Source organism: Pelophylax lessonae (genome assembly GCF_965119305.1).
Source record: "Pelophylax lessonae genome assembly, chromosome: 4".
NCBI classification, from domain to species: domain Eukaryota; kingdom Metazoa; phylum Chordata; class Amphibia; order Anura; family Ranidae; genus Pelophylax; species Pelophylax lessonae.
Window position 1 is genome coordinate 155,249,026 of NC_138771.1, and position 14,596 is coordinate 155,263,621.

At 41.9% G+C, this 14,596-nt stretch overlaps 1 protein-coding gene across 1 annotated transcript in view; it reads right to left on the reverse strand.

Moving 5' to 3' along the window:
• Positions 1-5,952: 5,952 nt before the first annotated feature.
• Positions 5,953-14,596, reverse strand: part of UBE2H (ubiquitin conjugating enzyme E2 H) — a 93,512-nt gene continuing 84,868 nt past the window's right edge. The window contains exons 6-7 of the mRNA XM_082256598.1: positions 9,944-10,072; positions 5,953-6,934 (exon numbers count right to left, since the gene is read on the reverse strand). Of these exons, the coding sequence (XP_082112724.1) occupies positions 6,810-6,934; positions 9,944-10,072 (254 nt within the window). The 3' untranslated portion in view covers positions 5,953-6,809. The remainder of the gene's footprint in view (positions 6,935-9,943; positions 10,073-14,596) is intronic.

Below are 14,596 nucleotides of genomic sequence, written 5' to 3' on the forward strand. Positions count from 1 at the left end.
AGCAAACCGGTTTAGTTGTAAGCAGTGAAGAAGAGAGAACAACCATCCCTATATCAGAGGTGCGAGTGCTGCGTCTTTCATTGGACTTCAGAGAAACTGATTTTACGGTAAGATCTTCCAAAAATCTTGTTTCTCCATCGTCCATTGACAGACACCGCCTCCATTCATTACTCATTGGGACATCACAAAGCAGTGTAGGTATGAGGGGTGGGAAGAACGGAACCAGATAGTAACGTAAACTCCAAAGGCTAAACTTAGTCAACTGGGTGACATGAAGCTCAACCAAAACAGGAGCTCACCCAGGAGAAAAAAAACCCCTAAGAAAAAAAACATTCTCTTATGAAACAGCAGCGTGCAAAACCTTGCAGCCAAAAGAGGCATGCAAAGATGCCAACAAATCCACCTAGCAGAATTTTGTAAAAGTGTGCACAGATGACCAAGTCGCTGCCTTACAAACTTGTACAACAGAGGCCTGATGGCGAATAGCACAAGAGGCACTCAGCGCTCTAGTAGAATGTGCCTTCACAGGGAAAGGAGTAACTTGACCCTTGAGTGAATAAGCCTGAACAACCGTCTGCCTGATCCATCTTGATATGGCCGCAGGAGACGCAGCCAAACCTTTTCGAGGTCCATTCCTAAAAGATTCAGTAACCATCAGATAAACCTTTATCGCCCGAACCACATCCAAAGAGTGCAAGGCAAATTCCTTGGGATGCTTAGGACATAAGGCAGGCAACACAATGTCTTCATTGAGATGAAAATCTACCACCACCTTAGAGAGGAAGGACGGATTAGGTCAGAGAACTACTTTATCTCTGTGGACCACCAAATAAGGCAAACGACAGGCCAGCGCCGTCAACTCCGATACTCTGCGAACAGAAATAATAGCCACCAGGAAGGCAACCTTCTGCGACAAAGAAAACAGAGAAATCTTCCCAATAGTCTCATAAAGAGGCTTTTGAAGAACAGACAAAACCAGATTGAGATCCCACAGAGGCAACGGGGATATCCTCGGAGGAGCCAGATGATGCAGAGTCGAGAGTAAGCCCCAGATAAGTGACCTGTATTGATGGCGAAAGCAGATTTTCTGAAATTGATCGTCCACCCAAATTCCTGAAGGGTCTGCACTGTAATTGAGATGCTGCCCAACAGATCCGAATGAGAGTCTGCTCGCACCAGATCATCATTCAGATATCCCAAAATTGAAATTCCTCTCTGACATAACAAGGCCAGCACCAGGGCCAGGACCTTGGTAAAAACTCTGGGAGCGGAGGGGAGACCAAAGGGTAATGCCACAAACTGAAAGTGCTCCTCTGCCACCGCTTAAGCACTACTTGCACGTGCTTGATGCGCCGCCATTGATCATTAACAATATCATGAAAAGTCTCGGGACAAGGGAAAACCTTATCTGACTTTTGGGTCTTGCGGGAACCAAAAGACACCCAAGTCCCTGCTGATGTGGGCTCTTCTGCCAATTTTAAAGTTTCCCTTACTGAAGCAATCAGGGCTTCCACCAGAGCATGTTCCCACGCTGCAGCTGAAGAAGACAGGTCCTCTGCACCATCTGACAGCGACCCCTCAGGTAGGGGGGTGTCCGTGGCGACCAAATCAGCCTCTAAATCAGAGGATCCCACCAGAGATGGAGAAGGCAGCGGCCGTTTTAGGCTAGTAACCTTTTCATTTCAAAATCAACTTTTTTTTTTGCCAGGCTTTCCAGAGCCGCTGAAATCGCAGCCAGCGAACGCGATCCGGATGGTCCGGGTGTCGCACTGAGCGGGTCTGAGGATGAATTTACAACCTAGAACTCCATAATCAATGTAACAGAAAAACGGAGTACTGTCACTAAGAAGCGTTGATCGCAGTGGTCTGCGGAGTCCCCCTTAAATATACACTGACAGCAGAGTGTGCAGGGATATGCCCACAAAGACCCCAGTACTGTTACACCTCCAGAGAAAAACCTCCTGAATCAGACTGTGCAGTAGGAAGAAGAATCACAGGAAGTGATCTCGGCCTGGATGTGAAAGGTCACGCGGACGGTGTAGCTCAATAGGACTACACAAAAATGGATGCCAATGCAATTAAATAGGAAGCACAGGGAAAATGACTGCCCCATACAAGGCAATAGGAAAAAATTATACATTGCCCACACTTAAGATAGCAGCACCCATGGCGTGCCATGCGGCCAGGGACCCCCAAAATGAAGGCCTCAAGGATCTACAACCAGACCCAGCAAGAAGCAAGGTACGATTTCCACCACCCCTTCAGGATGCCAAGTGCCCCAGTTACATAGCCCCCTGTGGGGATCGGAGAGGGAGACAGGGCACAGGGCCAGGTACCCCGACAGGCCAAGGGGAAGTCCAGGTCCTATTATCCCCAGGAGAGGGCCCACATCCCCTCAAGACCACCAAGGGAAGAGGGGGTCATATTTACTCACCATACAGCTCCAGGCAGACCGCCTCCCACCCTAGTGATTTAGGGCATTCCAGGTTGTCACGGCCCGGTGAGACATCCACTTGCAGGCTCGTCCCCATCCGTAAAGGGGCACCGTCATGGCAAGGCCTACTGCGGGACTATAACCTGCTTACGTTCGTAGGCCAGGCTGGGGAGACCTTAAGGATCTAGATTATCCAGTGCGAAACTCCAGCCGGCATAGCTTGCAGATCACCAGGAGGATCCCCCTGAACATTAGCAAAAGTGAGAAAAGCAAAAAATAAAAATAAAAACAAAATATTCTGAAAAGAATAAAAAAACTGAGACCGAAGTCCCAGCACGAAACCTAGGTCCTACTCCTTCTCTAGGCCGAAACAAACTGATTTGCTGGAGCAGAGGGTGTGTGGGTTATGCCTGTGGGGACAGCCCCGTGGGTGTGGAGATCTAAATTTTTCCTGCCTAGAACTACTCCTGCAGGGGGTAGCATAACCCAATGGATAATGAAGATGGAGGCTGCGTCTGTCAATGGACGATAGAGAAAAAAAAAACCTTTTTGCTAGACACACTCTGCAAAAGAAATGGCAAAAACAAAAGTCAAACAAGACCGCTTAAGCATTTTTTTTTCTTTTTAGCAATGGCGTTGCTACTACAAATGTGAAGTGCTAGCAAATATGTACCCTACAAAATAATGTAAGTCTAACTCCTGGACACCATATCAATTCCAGGGCTGTATCAGTTTAGCATTAGCACCCCAGTACTAGTATATGGCCTAGGTGTCAGGAGTTGGCAGGTCCCCTTTCAGGCTTCTCACCCAAGTTTTCTGCTTTTGCCAAATATTTAAAGTTTAATTATTCATTTCTTATATACAGGCGGTCCCCGAGTTACAAACATCCAACTTACAAACGACTCCTACTTACAAACCGAGGGAGACAACAGGAAGTGAGGATAAATCTACCCCTAGGAAGGGAAATTTACTCCTGTAAGAGTTCTCATGGGAAAAAGGTGTCTCCACTAAAGCTTTATCACTAAGGCTGGCCATACATGTACAATTTTCTTGTACAATTTTCTGTTAGATTTACCACAAACCACATAATATGAGGTCAAAGCTAAACCACACTTCACTTGTATTTAATTAGGTAGGCCTTTGTACTACATAGTTGAAGGTAAATTTCAAGAAAATTGTACAGAAAGTTGTAAGAAAATTGTATAATGTATGACCAGCCTAATCCTTGTTTCCACAACAACCCAAAATTTTCAGAATCCATTTGTCATAGGGACAGGAAGTGAGGTGAAATCTTCTGAACAGGCGTAGAGACAGCAAAACAAATGGTACAGGGGTGGTAACCCTTCCCTATGCTATCCAAAAAACGTAAAAATTATTTTGCCTGGGGCTACAATTAAAAATATATCTGTTCCAACTTACAAATTCGACTTAACAAACCTACGGTCCCCATCTTGTTTGTAACCCGGGGACCGCCTGTACTGTTAACATGCAGACCATGTATAGGACAGCCCAGACATTTAAAGTGTTACTAAACCCAGGAGCCTGCATTCACTATATATCTGGTTTCCCACAGTACACAGAGCATGGATATGCAAATATATTAATAAATATAAAATGTTAAATACCGTTTCTCAGCAGTATATAGCAGTCTTGAGATTTCCATCAGTGTCCAGCTGAGCACTGATTAAAGCTTGTAGAGAGTTTGCATTCTCCTAGGAGACTGCATGACCCCTGACCCTCTGTCTGTAGAGTGCTGAATGGCCCTGTGCTGATCACATGCACCCACCCAAAAAAAAAAAAAAAAAAAAACTACACTCTCTAGCAATACACACCAAACTTAGCATGTGCAGAGTGCCCTAAAGGCTCTGTACTATCAGGAGATGGATTGGGGACTGTGGAAGAACAGAGAAGAAAGTATCAAACAGACTTTTTACACAATGTGCATGATTAACCCCTTAGGTTCCACAGTGAGTAGAACGAGCATGCTTTACTGCATATACAGTTATGGGTTTAGTAACACTTTAAGGTTAATAAATATAAATCTAAACCTCACACTAGTAGGGATGGGATTGCTGCAGCTAAATCCTGAATACTGGATTGAAAACCCAAAATGAAAAAATGAGTGCCCCATCCCTTCAAGTTGAATAACCCAATCAGTGCAACAAAATATTAAAAATAAAAAAAAGACATACAAATAAATACATGTATATGAACAAACTACATGAGCTTGCAAAATAAATGATCATATAATTGATGTATCAGGTGCTTCAACAATATGTAAAGTGCTTCAGTGCAAAATAAGGTGCTTTTCAAAAGAGTATATAGTTGGCCTCTTACCAGACAGGGGGGAGATCAAGTTAGAGATCAAACAGCGCAAAACTCCTCTCCTAGATGGCAGACGCTCTCACCATCAGGTTAACTTCGTGACTCCGTCAGTAAGATATAGCTACAGTGTCCCCTCTGCTGGAGTGTAAGTCTGGTATCTTACTCCACGTCCACACAATCAGTAGCCAGGCACATTGAATATAAGAAGGAGAAGCCACACAGCGTAATAAAGCTAAGAGAGTCTTCATTTATTAAAATCACATTTTAAGCTCTAAAGAATCCCTTAGCTGTGTTATGCTATGTGGCTTCTTATATTCAATGTGCATGGCTATTGATTGTGTGGATGTAGAATAAGATACCAGGCATACACTCCAGCAGAGGGGACACTGTAGCTATATCTTACTGACAGGGTCAGTGAACCTGATGCCTGATAGTGAGAGTGTCAGCTATCCAGGAGAGTCGTTTTATCTCCATAACCTGAGATCTCCCTTGTCTGGTAAGAGGCCAACTCTTTTGAAGAGCACCTTACTTTTCACTGGAGGAGCACTAGTCATATAGAGCACTGAGCACTTTTGACGCACCTGATACATCAGATTTTATTATGAATTTACGAATTATGGACTTTTTTTTATATTATATGATCATTTATATTGCTTGCTTATGTAGACTGTTCATACATATGAATTTAAGTATTTGTATGTAATTTTATATTTATAATATTTTGTTGCACTGATTCGGTTATTAGATTTAAAGGGATAGCACACCCTTATTTAATATAACACTTTAAGGCCTGCAGCTAAGCGCTTTGAGGACTGCAACTGCACATTGGTGATGTCTGTATATTATACTTTAGCTGTCAATACTTCCTTCACAACTCAGATGTTCAGTACAGTTGCCAGTCATCTATATCAGTCAGATGTGGCTGGTTATTACCATTACCGGATAGGCAGACTTCTGCCAAGTTGGGTGACCTAATTTGTGCTTGTATGACCTGCCAAACATTTCTGAAAAATCTGCCACTGCTTATTTTTTATACTGAACTTCAATGCGTTTTAAAGGAAGAATATGCTCTGTTTAATGCAATATTTCACCCCTCCCAAAAACAAGGACAGACTGATTGACGCATATGGCAGCAAAGGTAAATGTTCAGTGGTAACAGGTCATCAAAAAGTCTAAATAACAAGACGCACAACTGTAGTCTTCTCTATATTTGAAAGTAAATGAAGTCATACAATTCACCACCCTCTTTCTGAAGAAGAGAAACAATGGCAATGGGTCAGGATTATTGGGTTCAGCCCACACCCACTTTAAATCCAACCAATTGAACTCCGTCAAGATGGCACACACCAGTATAACAGCAGTTTGACCAATCACATCCCAGTCTTGGCTTTAAGAGGGGGATACATCCACTTAAAAAAAGGTACTTAAAACCTGAGACAGGCATTTATGAAGTCCTGCTCTTTGGGGCTATCTGAATGTATTTTCCCAACTAAATTTGCAGGCATTTAAAATAAAAAAAGAAAAAAAAATAGGGTGGGTGGCACCATCTGGTGACCCACGGATGCGCATTTTCCTTTATAGTAATCTAAAGGCTTTTTAGTACAATATGCCTCAAAGTTCACCATTTTGCTTTGAAGATTATATTATTCCAGCAAAGTCCGAGGCATGATCCACTTGGCAGGGCGCTGATAGAATGATAACACTACTTGAAAATGCAATGGATCACAGCAGTCAAAGTTGTTAATCCTGGCTTTGCTTTTCCTTTCCTTCGAGTTCAAGTAGCACACAATGTTGGACTGCTGAGCTCATGCACACAGCTACCAAAATGGAATGTGGGGTATACGCTATGCACATTAGGGTTCAGAAATGATCAGGAAAAAAAAAAAAATCAAAACCTAAAGGGTGATATATCAATGCTATTATTCATAAAAACCTTGTTTAGTAATAAAAAAAAATTGCTTTGTTTAAATATGAATATTAAAGTCTGCTTCTCGTGGTTAGGAAAAAGTCTTTGTGTTTGTTTCACTTTCGAAAAGCAGATTTTCTTCTACTACAACTCCATGTCCTGGGCCTCATCTTCCGAGAAGTCAGACATTGAGCTTTCAGACGAGCTGTCCCCAGTGCGCTCTTCTTGCTCTTTAAGCGCCTCTTCTGTTGCATATTTCTGGATGTATTCTAGAACAACGGAGACAAAGTGTTAAAAAAATAAAATAATTAAACTCACCAAAAACGCCCAACAGTCACCACCAAAACACAATATTCTTTACCCATAAATCCTAATATTCTGCAACGGAAGGACTGACACCTTATATCACAAGTACAAAACCACCACCCAGTATACACAGGCTATAAATAACTCCCATATATATGTCTCCATTTTTTTGTTCCCACACACCATAAGATTTCCTCTTTAGAGTATAACTTTTTTTTTTTTTTTTTTAATATAAAACAAAAATAAAATGCAAATTTTTTGAATTGTATTTTTTTTTTTTTACTCTGGAGCCTGTAAAGCATTGCACCAGCAACTCAGCAGATCATGTGTGCAATGTCAGGCTCCTGCAGACTCTCAGTACACGGTCTGCCTTTACCTCCAATAAGGGCAGGCAGTTACCTAATTGTAGGAAGAATCAATGAGCTATGAGAGTGCTCACCAGCGTCCTTGCAGTTCATTGAGAACTACAAGCGGTCAGCCGCAGTGGCCGACGATACTTTGTCTGTTCATTCATAGAATTCTTAATGAATGGTGAGGGCGTGGGGGTTGGTGGAATCGGGGGCAAAAGAGGCAGGAGCTGGAACATGTTCCAAAAGGTAAACTTAGTCGGGGGGGGGGGGGTAGAAGGCAGGGGCTCAAATTACTTACCTTAACCTGGCTCCAATGCTCTTCCATCCCCCTGCTCAGTGGGCTGTGCAAAACATACTTTTAAAAATTGTTGGTTGAGTGCTTACTTATTTAGAGACAAGAGGAGTGGCATATGCAACTAGTTATGTTTGAGAGGAAATTCAGGCTCCACTGAACCCTGGTTGACAAAAGATGCCCCAACCTAACTTAGAATTGAAACTTGAAACTTAGAATTGTAACTTGTTCCCCCCTATCTCATAAGCTTAACTGATTTAAATGTGTGTAATACTAAGTATTACTCCCAGCGCATATCCTTGAGCAGGGTGATAAGTAATGATATGCAAAGTGTGATACCAAATATAAAATGTTTATGAGTAGTCAGATTTGACTTTAGGATTGCTGCTGTGGACAACCCTACTTCGGAAGACGTCACTTTTTGATGACGAAGAGCGTCAAGTTGAGCCGCACGTAGCCTCGTTTTCGCTGTGGTACATGGAACGCATACCGCATCACACCAGGAAGCTCCTTGTAGAAAGTTGGCGGAACTTCACTGGTGCCCTGTAAGGCTTCCTGACTGTTGCTCTGAGCGGTCTTCCACCTCATATTTTACAATTTGTACCACCAACGGTTTATTTTATTATTTTAAATATTGTCGCATCTCTGATATTTTTTTTAAATAAACATGGATTTTACTTACAACACTATGGGGAGTGCGATTTCTCTGCTTTAAAACACACCAATCAATAGGAGCATCCAGGACCACCCAGACACGGACGGCTGGGACCCCGCTGGATACCTACCTTACAAGCCTTATTGACCCACCCACATTGGGGGTCAACACCGTCTGGTGAGTTTGCATTGCCTACCTTATTAACACAGGAGCACGGAGGGTGACACCACCATTGCACTAATTGTTTTTTGAAGCACGGTCACTGAAGCAAGAAAATTTATTTTGGAACATTCTTTCTTGGACTATATGGACACTATATATTTTCACTTACTTTTTCAACTTTTTACTTTTTAGCACCAGTATATATATTTTTAGGTTTTATTGGAAATCTATCACCATACGTTTTGTGCAATATTTATTTATATTTTCACATTGGATGCAATTTAGTTGAAGGTATATACATATATTTTTTGCACCTGACTGCAAAGTCATACTAAGCACAGAAATTGCACTTTATAAGGGTAATACACACAAAGAACACACGGGTAAGTGCACAGCGAATAATCAATATCACGGGTACTAGAGATACCATATTGTTTATTTATTCCACACATTTGATTTAACACAAAATAACTATCTACACTTTCTAAGGATATGCGCTGTGGGTAATATATTTCTTAATATTTTATATTACAATTATTTTTAATTCTTACCCTTAGGGTTGTCCACAGCAGCAATCCCAAAGTCAAATCTGACTACACATAAACACTTTATATTTGGTATCACACTTTTTGCATATCATTACTTATCATCAACCTGCTCAAGGATATGCGCTGGGAGTAATACTTCGTATTACACATATTTTTCAGCTTTCACCCTTAGGGGTCATCCACAGCAGCAATCCCATTGTCACATTCATAATAATTGGCGAGAGTGTTTTCTCACATTTACATTAACTGATTTAAACCCTAAGCCCCCGATTACACTGAATGCAGCTTTGAAATTGGGCTACTTGTACGATTTTAAGGCCGCAGAACAGTGTGCTTTAATTTGCAGCTTGCGGAGATCTGTTCGATTTCAAACACAGATGTCAATGCTAGTCGCACATGAAATTGCCAAAAATAGTGCAGGAACTATTTTTCAAATTGCCCCTATTAAGAGGGTGCCACAGAAAGACAATAGATGCCACTTCAGGTGTGATTTGTAAATCACACCAATGTGAACGGGGGCTTAACAAAAGAAATGAACTGATATGGGACATAAATATTCCCATGTTGATTACAACACAATTACACTAATGCCAATTTGTAAATCCTTAATAGTGAGGCCGTGAGAAGATGAATGAACCAGTGACACCTAACTCTCCCTGCTCAGCTTGCTTTGTCATAGTAACAGGAAGAACAATTGAAAACAGAGAACTACAGTATTCCTTGAATGTGATGCTTCTATATTGCACTTTTACCATGCACTGTTCAGGTAAAGTTATTTGTAAGTACATAAAAAGCTGCATGAAATGTATAGCTAATTTTATTTGTGGAAAGGTCACTATTGGCCCACTGTGTTTAAAAATTTTGTAAGTCTTTTCCTTTTTAATCTGTTATTTCTAATTGATAGTTTGAGCCAAGTATTAAAACTGTATTGCATAAGTAACCGCAGCCCAACTAAAAGATTTCACCTTTAATTTTCTGTTTGTACTCCTCTGGTCGATGCAGATACATAGCTGCTGCATCTCCATTAAGTGGATCTATTGGGTTTGGATAGGCCAACAGCTGGGGCAGAAAAGACTCAAATATATTGGTGAGATCTGCAAGAAAACAAAACACACATCATTAACAGAGTGTTAGGTTTTGTACACAACCCTCTTTTCAGCAACATCAGACCAAATCACTTACCCAAAGGGAACCTCTAATAGAAATATGTAAGCTGCCGTAGGCCACTTGTTTTTTTAAGTGCAGGCTATGGAGTAGTCATGCTGATCCTGGCGTTCCTACCATGCAGGCCTCTGACATAAAAAGAGCATGCTACTAGTGAAGGCTACATGCTTGTTCCAGGTCAGGGATTCACTGGATAGTGAAGATGAAGCCAGGAACAGATGACCACTCTGAAACCTGCACTTTGGAAACAAACCACAAATGTCAGGCCCCATTATTCCATCCTCTTATGTTCAAGTGTCATTGCAGACTAATATACTTTACATGCCGCAGTAGAATGGTTTACTAATATACTTTACATGCCTCAGTAGAATGGTTTACCAAGCCCAAGCCTAACCAACACTCACCGGTATCGAAAGACATGGCAGATCTGCTAGAAACCAAAAACCAGTTCCACATTTTAAAATGCACGATGTATGTAGCACTAATGTTACATTCTAGAAAGTGGTTTACAATTTAACATTTATGCCACAAAATAAAGTTGCAATAAGTGTAGCAGAGATAAGATGGGTGGACAAGACAAAAGTAGCATTGGTATTTTTTTTTAGGACCTTTTTCAAATTTAAAACGCATGTTTTTAAATGCTCCAAGTTTAATAGGGATTACTGTAATGTTTATATATCAAGTTTAAGACTGTACTGAAATGGGAACAAAAAGTCAGCATTGTAGTTAGTTCCTCCCAACCTACAGCATACACACCACCTATACTAGTTGACTCCACAGACAATGGGCTGCCTATAGGGCAGAACAAAGACAGATCTTCAACTAGCCCATTCAAGCCTATGGAAGAGATAAGCACATGACAACTACTGCAATATGCAAATACATTTGATAAAGAATGCCATAGAACTGTAGGCTATTGACACCTAAAAAGGGAATAATTGGATTTGAGGTTTGTTACTCATTACTTATGTGGTGGAAAGAGCAAAGGGAAGGCTGCATGGAACAAAAAGTTTTATACAGTTCTACTTTAAACACTCCTACTACCCATTATACTGAATTACAACTAGTAGACCTTATTACAGTTTACCTTCAGACATGGTTATAAAAATAAAATAAATTCTATCTATCTATCTATGGTCTTTCCATTCTCAGAAAACACAGAACACAAAGAATGGAAGATATTACTAACCTAGGACTATTCTGCTACTATTCTGGGCCCTTTATGAAAATAGAACTACTCTTATTGGGTATTTAGGAATTTCATGCGGCTCCAATTCTAAATCATCCAGCCTCCTAAGCCATCCAAAGAGGTTTTGAAGAAATAAGCCACCTAATCCCCTAGGAGGAAATTAATATGCTATTTGCATAAGCAACAAATCCCGAAGGGAATATGGCACGCTTCAAAGGCAGTTTATTGTTGAAGAAAATCAGAAGCCACTAACAGGCCCAGAAGACCCCAAACCGTTAAAGAGTGTTATTTCTCAGTAGGAATATAATTTCACCAAGAACAAAATTAGTTCTTACAAGGGAAAAAACCTCATCCGTTTACCATTTGTACAAAGTACACCAATCAACCGCTCCAAATATGCCCCAGCCTAAACTTGCTGGGCTTTGGTGCAAAAAAAAAAACAAAAAAAAAAAACAAAGACACAGGCTGTCACCTGGACAGACACCTGAGCAGCTCTTTCAATGTTGAGGGCCTTAGAGCTTGCTAACAGCTAAATGATGGGGGTTTACTGTAAGGGTCCTTTCATACGGCCGCTCCGTGTGTCCGCAAATCATCCAATCCGTTTGCGGATGATTTGCGGACATAATGTAAGTGAATGGCACTGCGGGTGTCAGCGGAATACCATCCGCTGACACCCGATTTTCCTCCTGTCAGTTCTGTTCCGTTTTTACTAATGGAACAGAACCCCATTTTTCCTTCCGTGTAAAAAACGGAAAGGAAGGAAAATCGGATGTCAGCGGTGTCATCCGCTGACATCCGCAGTGCCATATACTTACATTATGTCCGCATATCATCCGCAAACGGATGGGATGATATGCGGGCACACGGAGCGGATGACAGAAATGTCATCCGCTCCGTGGAAAAAAAAAAAAAAAAAGTCCCGCAGCGGAGCTCTCACACGGAGCGGCCGTGTGAAAGGAGCCTAAGGAAACACAATTGGCAGGATTCAATAAAAAAAAAAAACAAACAAACAAACACTTTCTAAAAACAGCCAGCACCCACAAAAATTGGATTTGACAGACAGCACTACTTCTTGACCGTAGGGTTATACTGCCCCCCTACAGTAGGACACTAGGCAGAGGAAAAAAGCTTGAGCACGCCTATAGGGCAGTCCCTGGGAGTATACGCCTGCTATAGGTCTTCAGTTTTGTAATAAGCCGCGTCAGAAGAAACAAACCCAACTTCATAAAGGGGCAGGTGCTGTATCAGTCAATGAACATCAGAGAAATGGATTTTATGGTAAGTCAAATATCCCATTTTCTCTTTCCTTCATTGACGGACCCAGCACTTCACTGTAGGGACGTCCCAAAGCAGTGTCAAACATGAGGGGTGGGAACAGCAGAACAAAACTTCCAAGGCTAAACCTAGCCAACCAGGTAACTTGGAGCTCAAATGACAACAACTGGAGCTCACCTGAAAAAAAAAAACAAAAAAAAAAAAAACAAAAAAAAAAAAACACCCTCAACCACTTACCGCAAAGTGACGTAGGGGGACGTCGGCAAACTTTGCGGTAGTATACCGGGATGATGCCTCTAGCTAGAGGTACCATCCTGGTACTGTGGCTTAGAGCCAACGGTTGGCTGTCGGTGACAACCGATGCGGCTCGGGAGCCGCTCGATCGTTACCCGGGTGAGCGGGAGGTGACCTACCCCCCCCCCTCCCGCCGCCTTCCGTGACTTTGCTAGGGGCTCCCGTCCCACCGGGAGCCCCGAGCACCCAGCATGTCCGCCGGCTGGATGGAGTCCCGATCAAAGTCGGAAACTGCTTTGATCGGGTCTCCAATGACGTAACCCGGAGGCGGCGTCTATGACGTCACTCCCGGGTTACTGTGCTTCAAAAGGCGGCAAATTTAAAAAACGGCTGTATGCAAAAACGCAGTTTTTGGCGTTTTGCATACATGGAAGTGTAGTGGAGGGGTCTAGGGTCTTTTAGACCCTCGATCCCTCCATAAAGAGTACCTGTCACTACATATTGGTGTCACAAGGGATGTTTACATTGCTTGTGACAGCAATAAATGTGATCAGATTTAAAAAAAAAAAAAAAAAAAAAAAAAAAAAAAAAAAAACCCTGTAATAAAGTTAAAAAAATAAATAAAAATAAAATAGGAAAAAAATAAAAATTTTAGCCACCCCCGTCACCGTTAGCTCGCACACAAAAAAAAAACGTATACGGAAGCTGCGAATTAAATCGCTGTTCAAACCACACATGTAAGGTATCGCCGCGATCGCCAGAGCGTGAGCAATAATTAAAAAAAAAAAAAAAAGAGCTCCAACTCTAAACTGGTAACCGTTAAAAAAATTGAAAGCGTTGCCTATTGAGATCTCTATTGACCGTAGTTTGTCGCCATCCCACGGGGGGGGGGGGGGGGCGCAATTTTAAACCGTAACATGTTGGGTATCTATTTACTCGGCGTGACATCATATTTCACAATATACAAAAAATGGGCTAACTTTACTGTTTAGTATTTTTTAAATGCAGTGAAATGTGATTTTTCAAAATTTTTAAAGACCGCTGCGCAAATACCGTGTGACAAAAAATATTGCAGTGACCAACATTTTATTCTCCAGAGTCTTTGCTAAAAAAATATATATAATGTTTGGGGGTTCCAAGTAGTTTTCTAGGAAAAAATACTGGTTTTAACTTGTAAACAAAAAGTGTCTGAAATGGGGCTGGGGCTTAAGTGGTTAAAAGGAGGACAAGTCCTCTAAAGCGCTGCCTGCAAAACTTTGCAGCCAAAGAAAGCATCCACAGATGCCAACACATCCACTTTATAAAACTTTGTGAATGTGTGTACAGACGACCAAGTAGCCGCCTTGCAAACCTGCATCACTGATGCCTGGTGACGGAGGGCCCAGGAGGCACTAAGTGCCCGAGCAGAGTACGCCTTGACAGGGAAAGGAGGAACCTTACTCTAAACAGAATAACCCTGAACCACATTTTGTCTGATCCATCTGGAAATAGTCGCAGCAGAGGCAGCCAGCCCTTTGCGAGGTCCATCCGTGGGGACAAATATTGAGTGACTTCCGAAAAGACTCCGTAGCTGCCAGATACACCCTTATTGCCCGAACCACATCCAAGGAGTGCAAAGCAACTTCCTTATGATGCTTAGGCTTGGGACACAGGGAAGGCAACACAAGGTCTTCATTCAAATGAAAATCAGAGATTACCTTTGGAAGGAACGACAGACATGGACGAATAACCACCTTATCCCTGTGAACCACCAGGT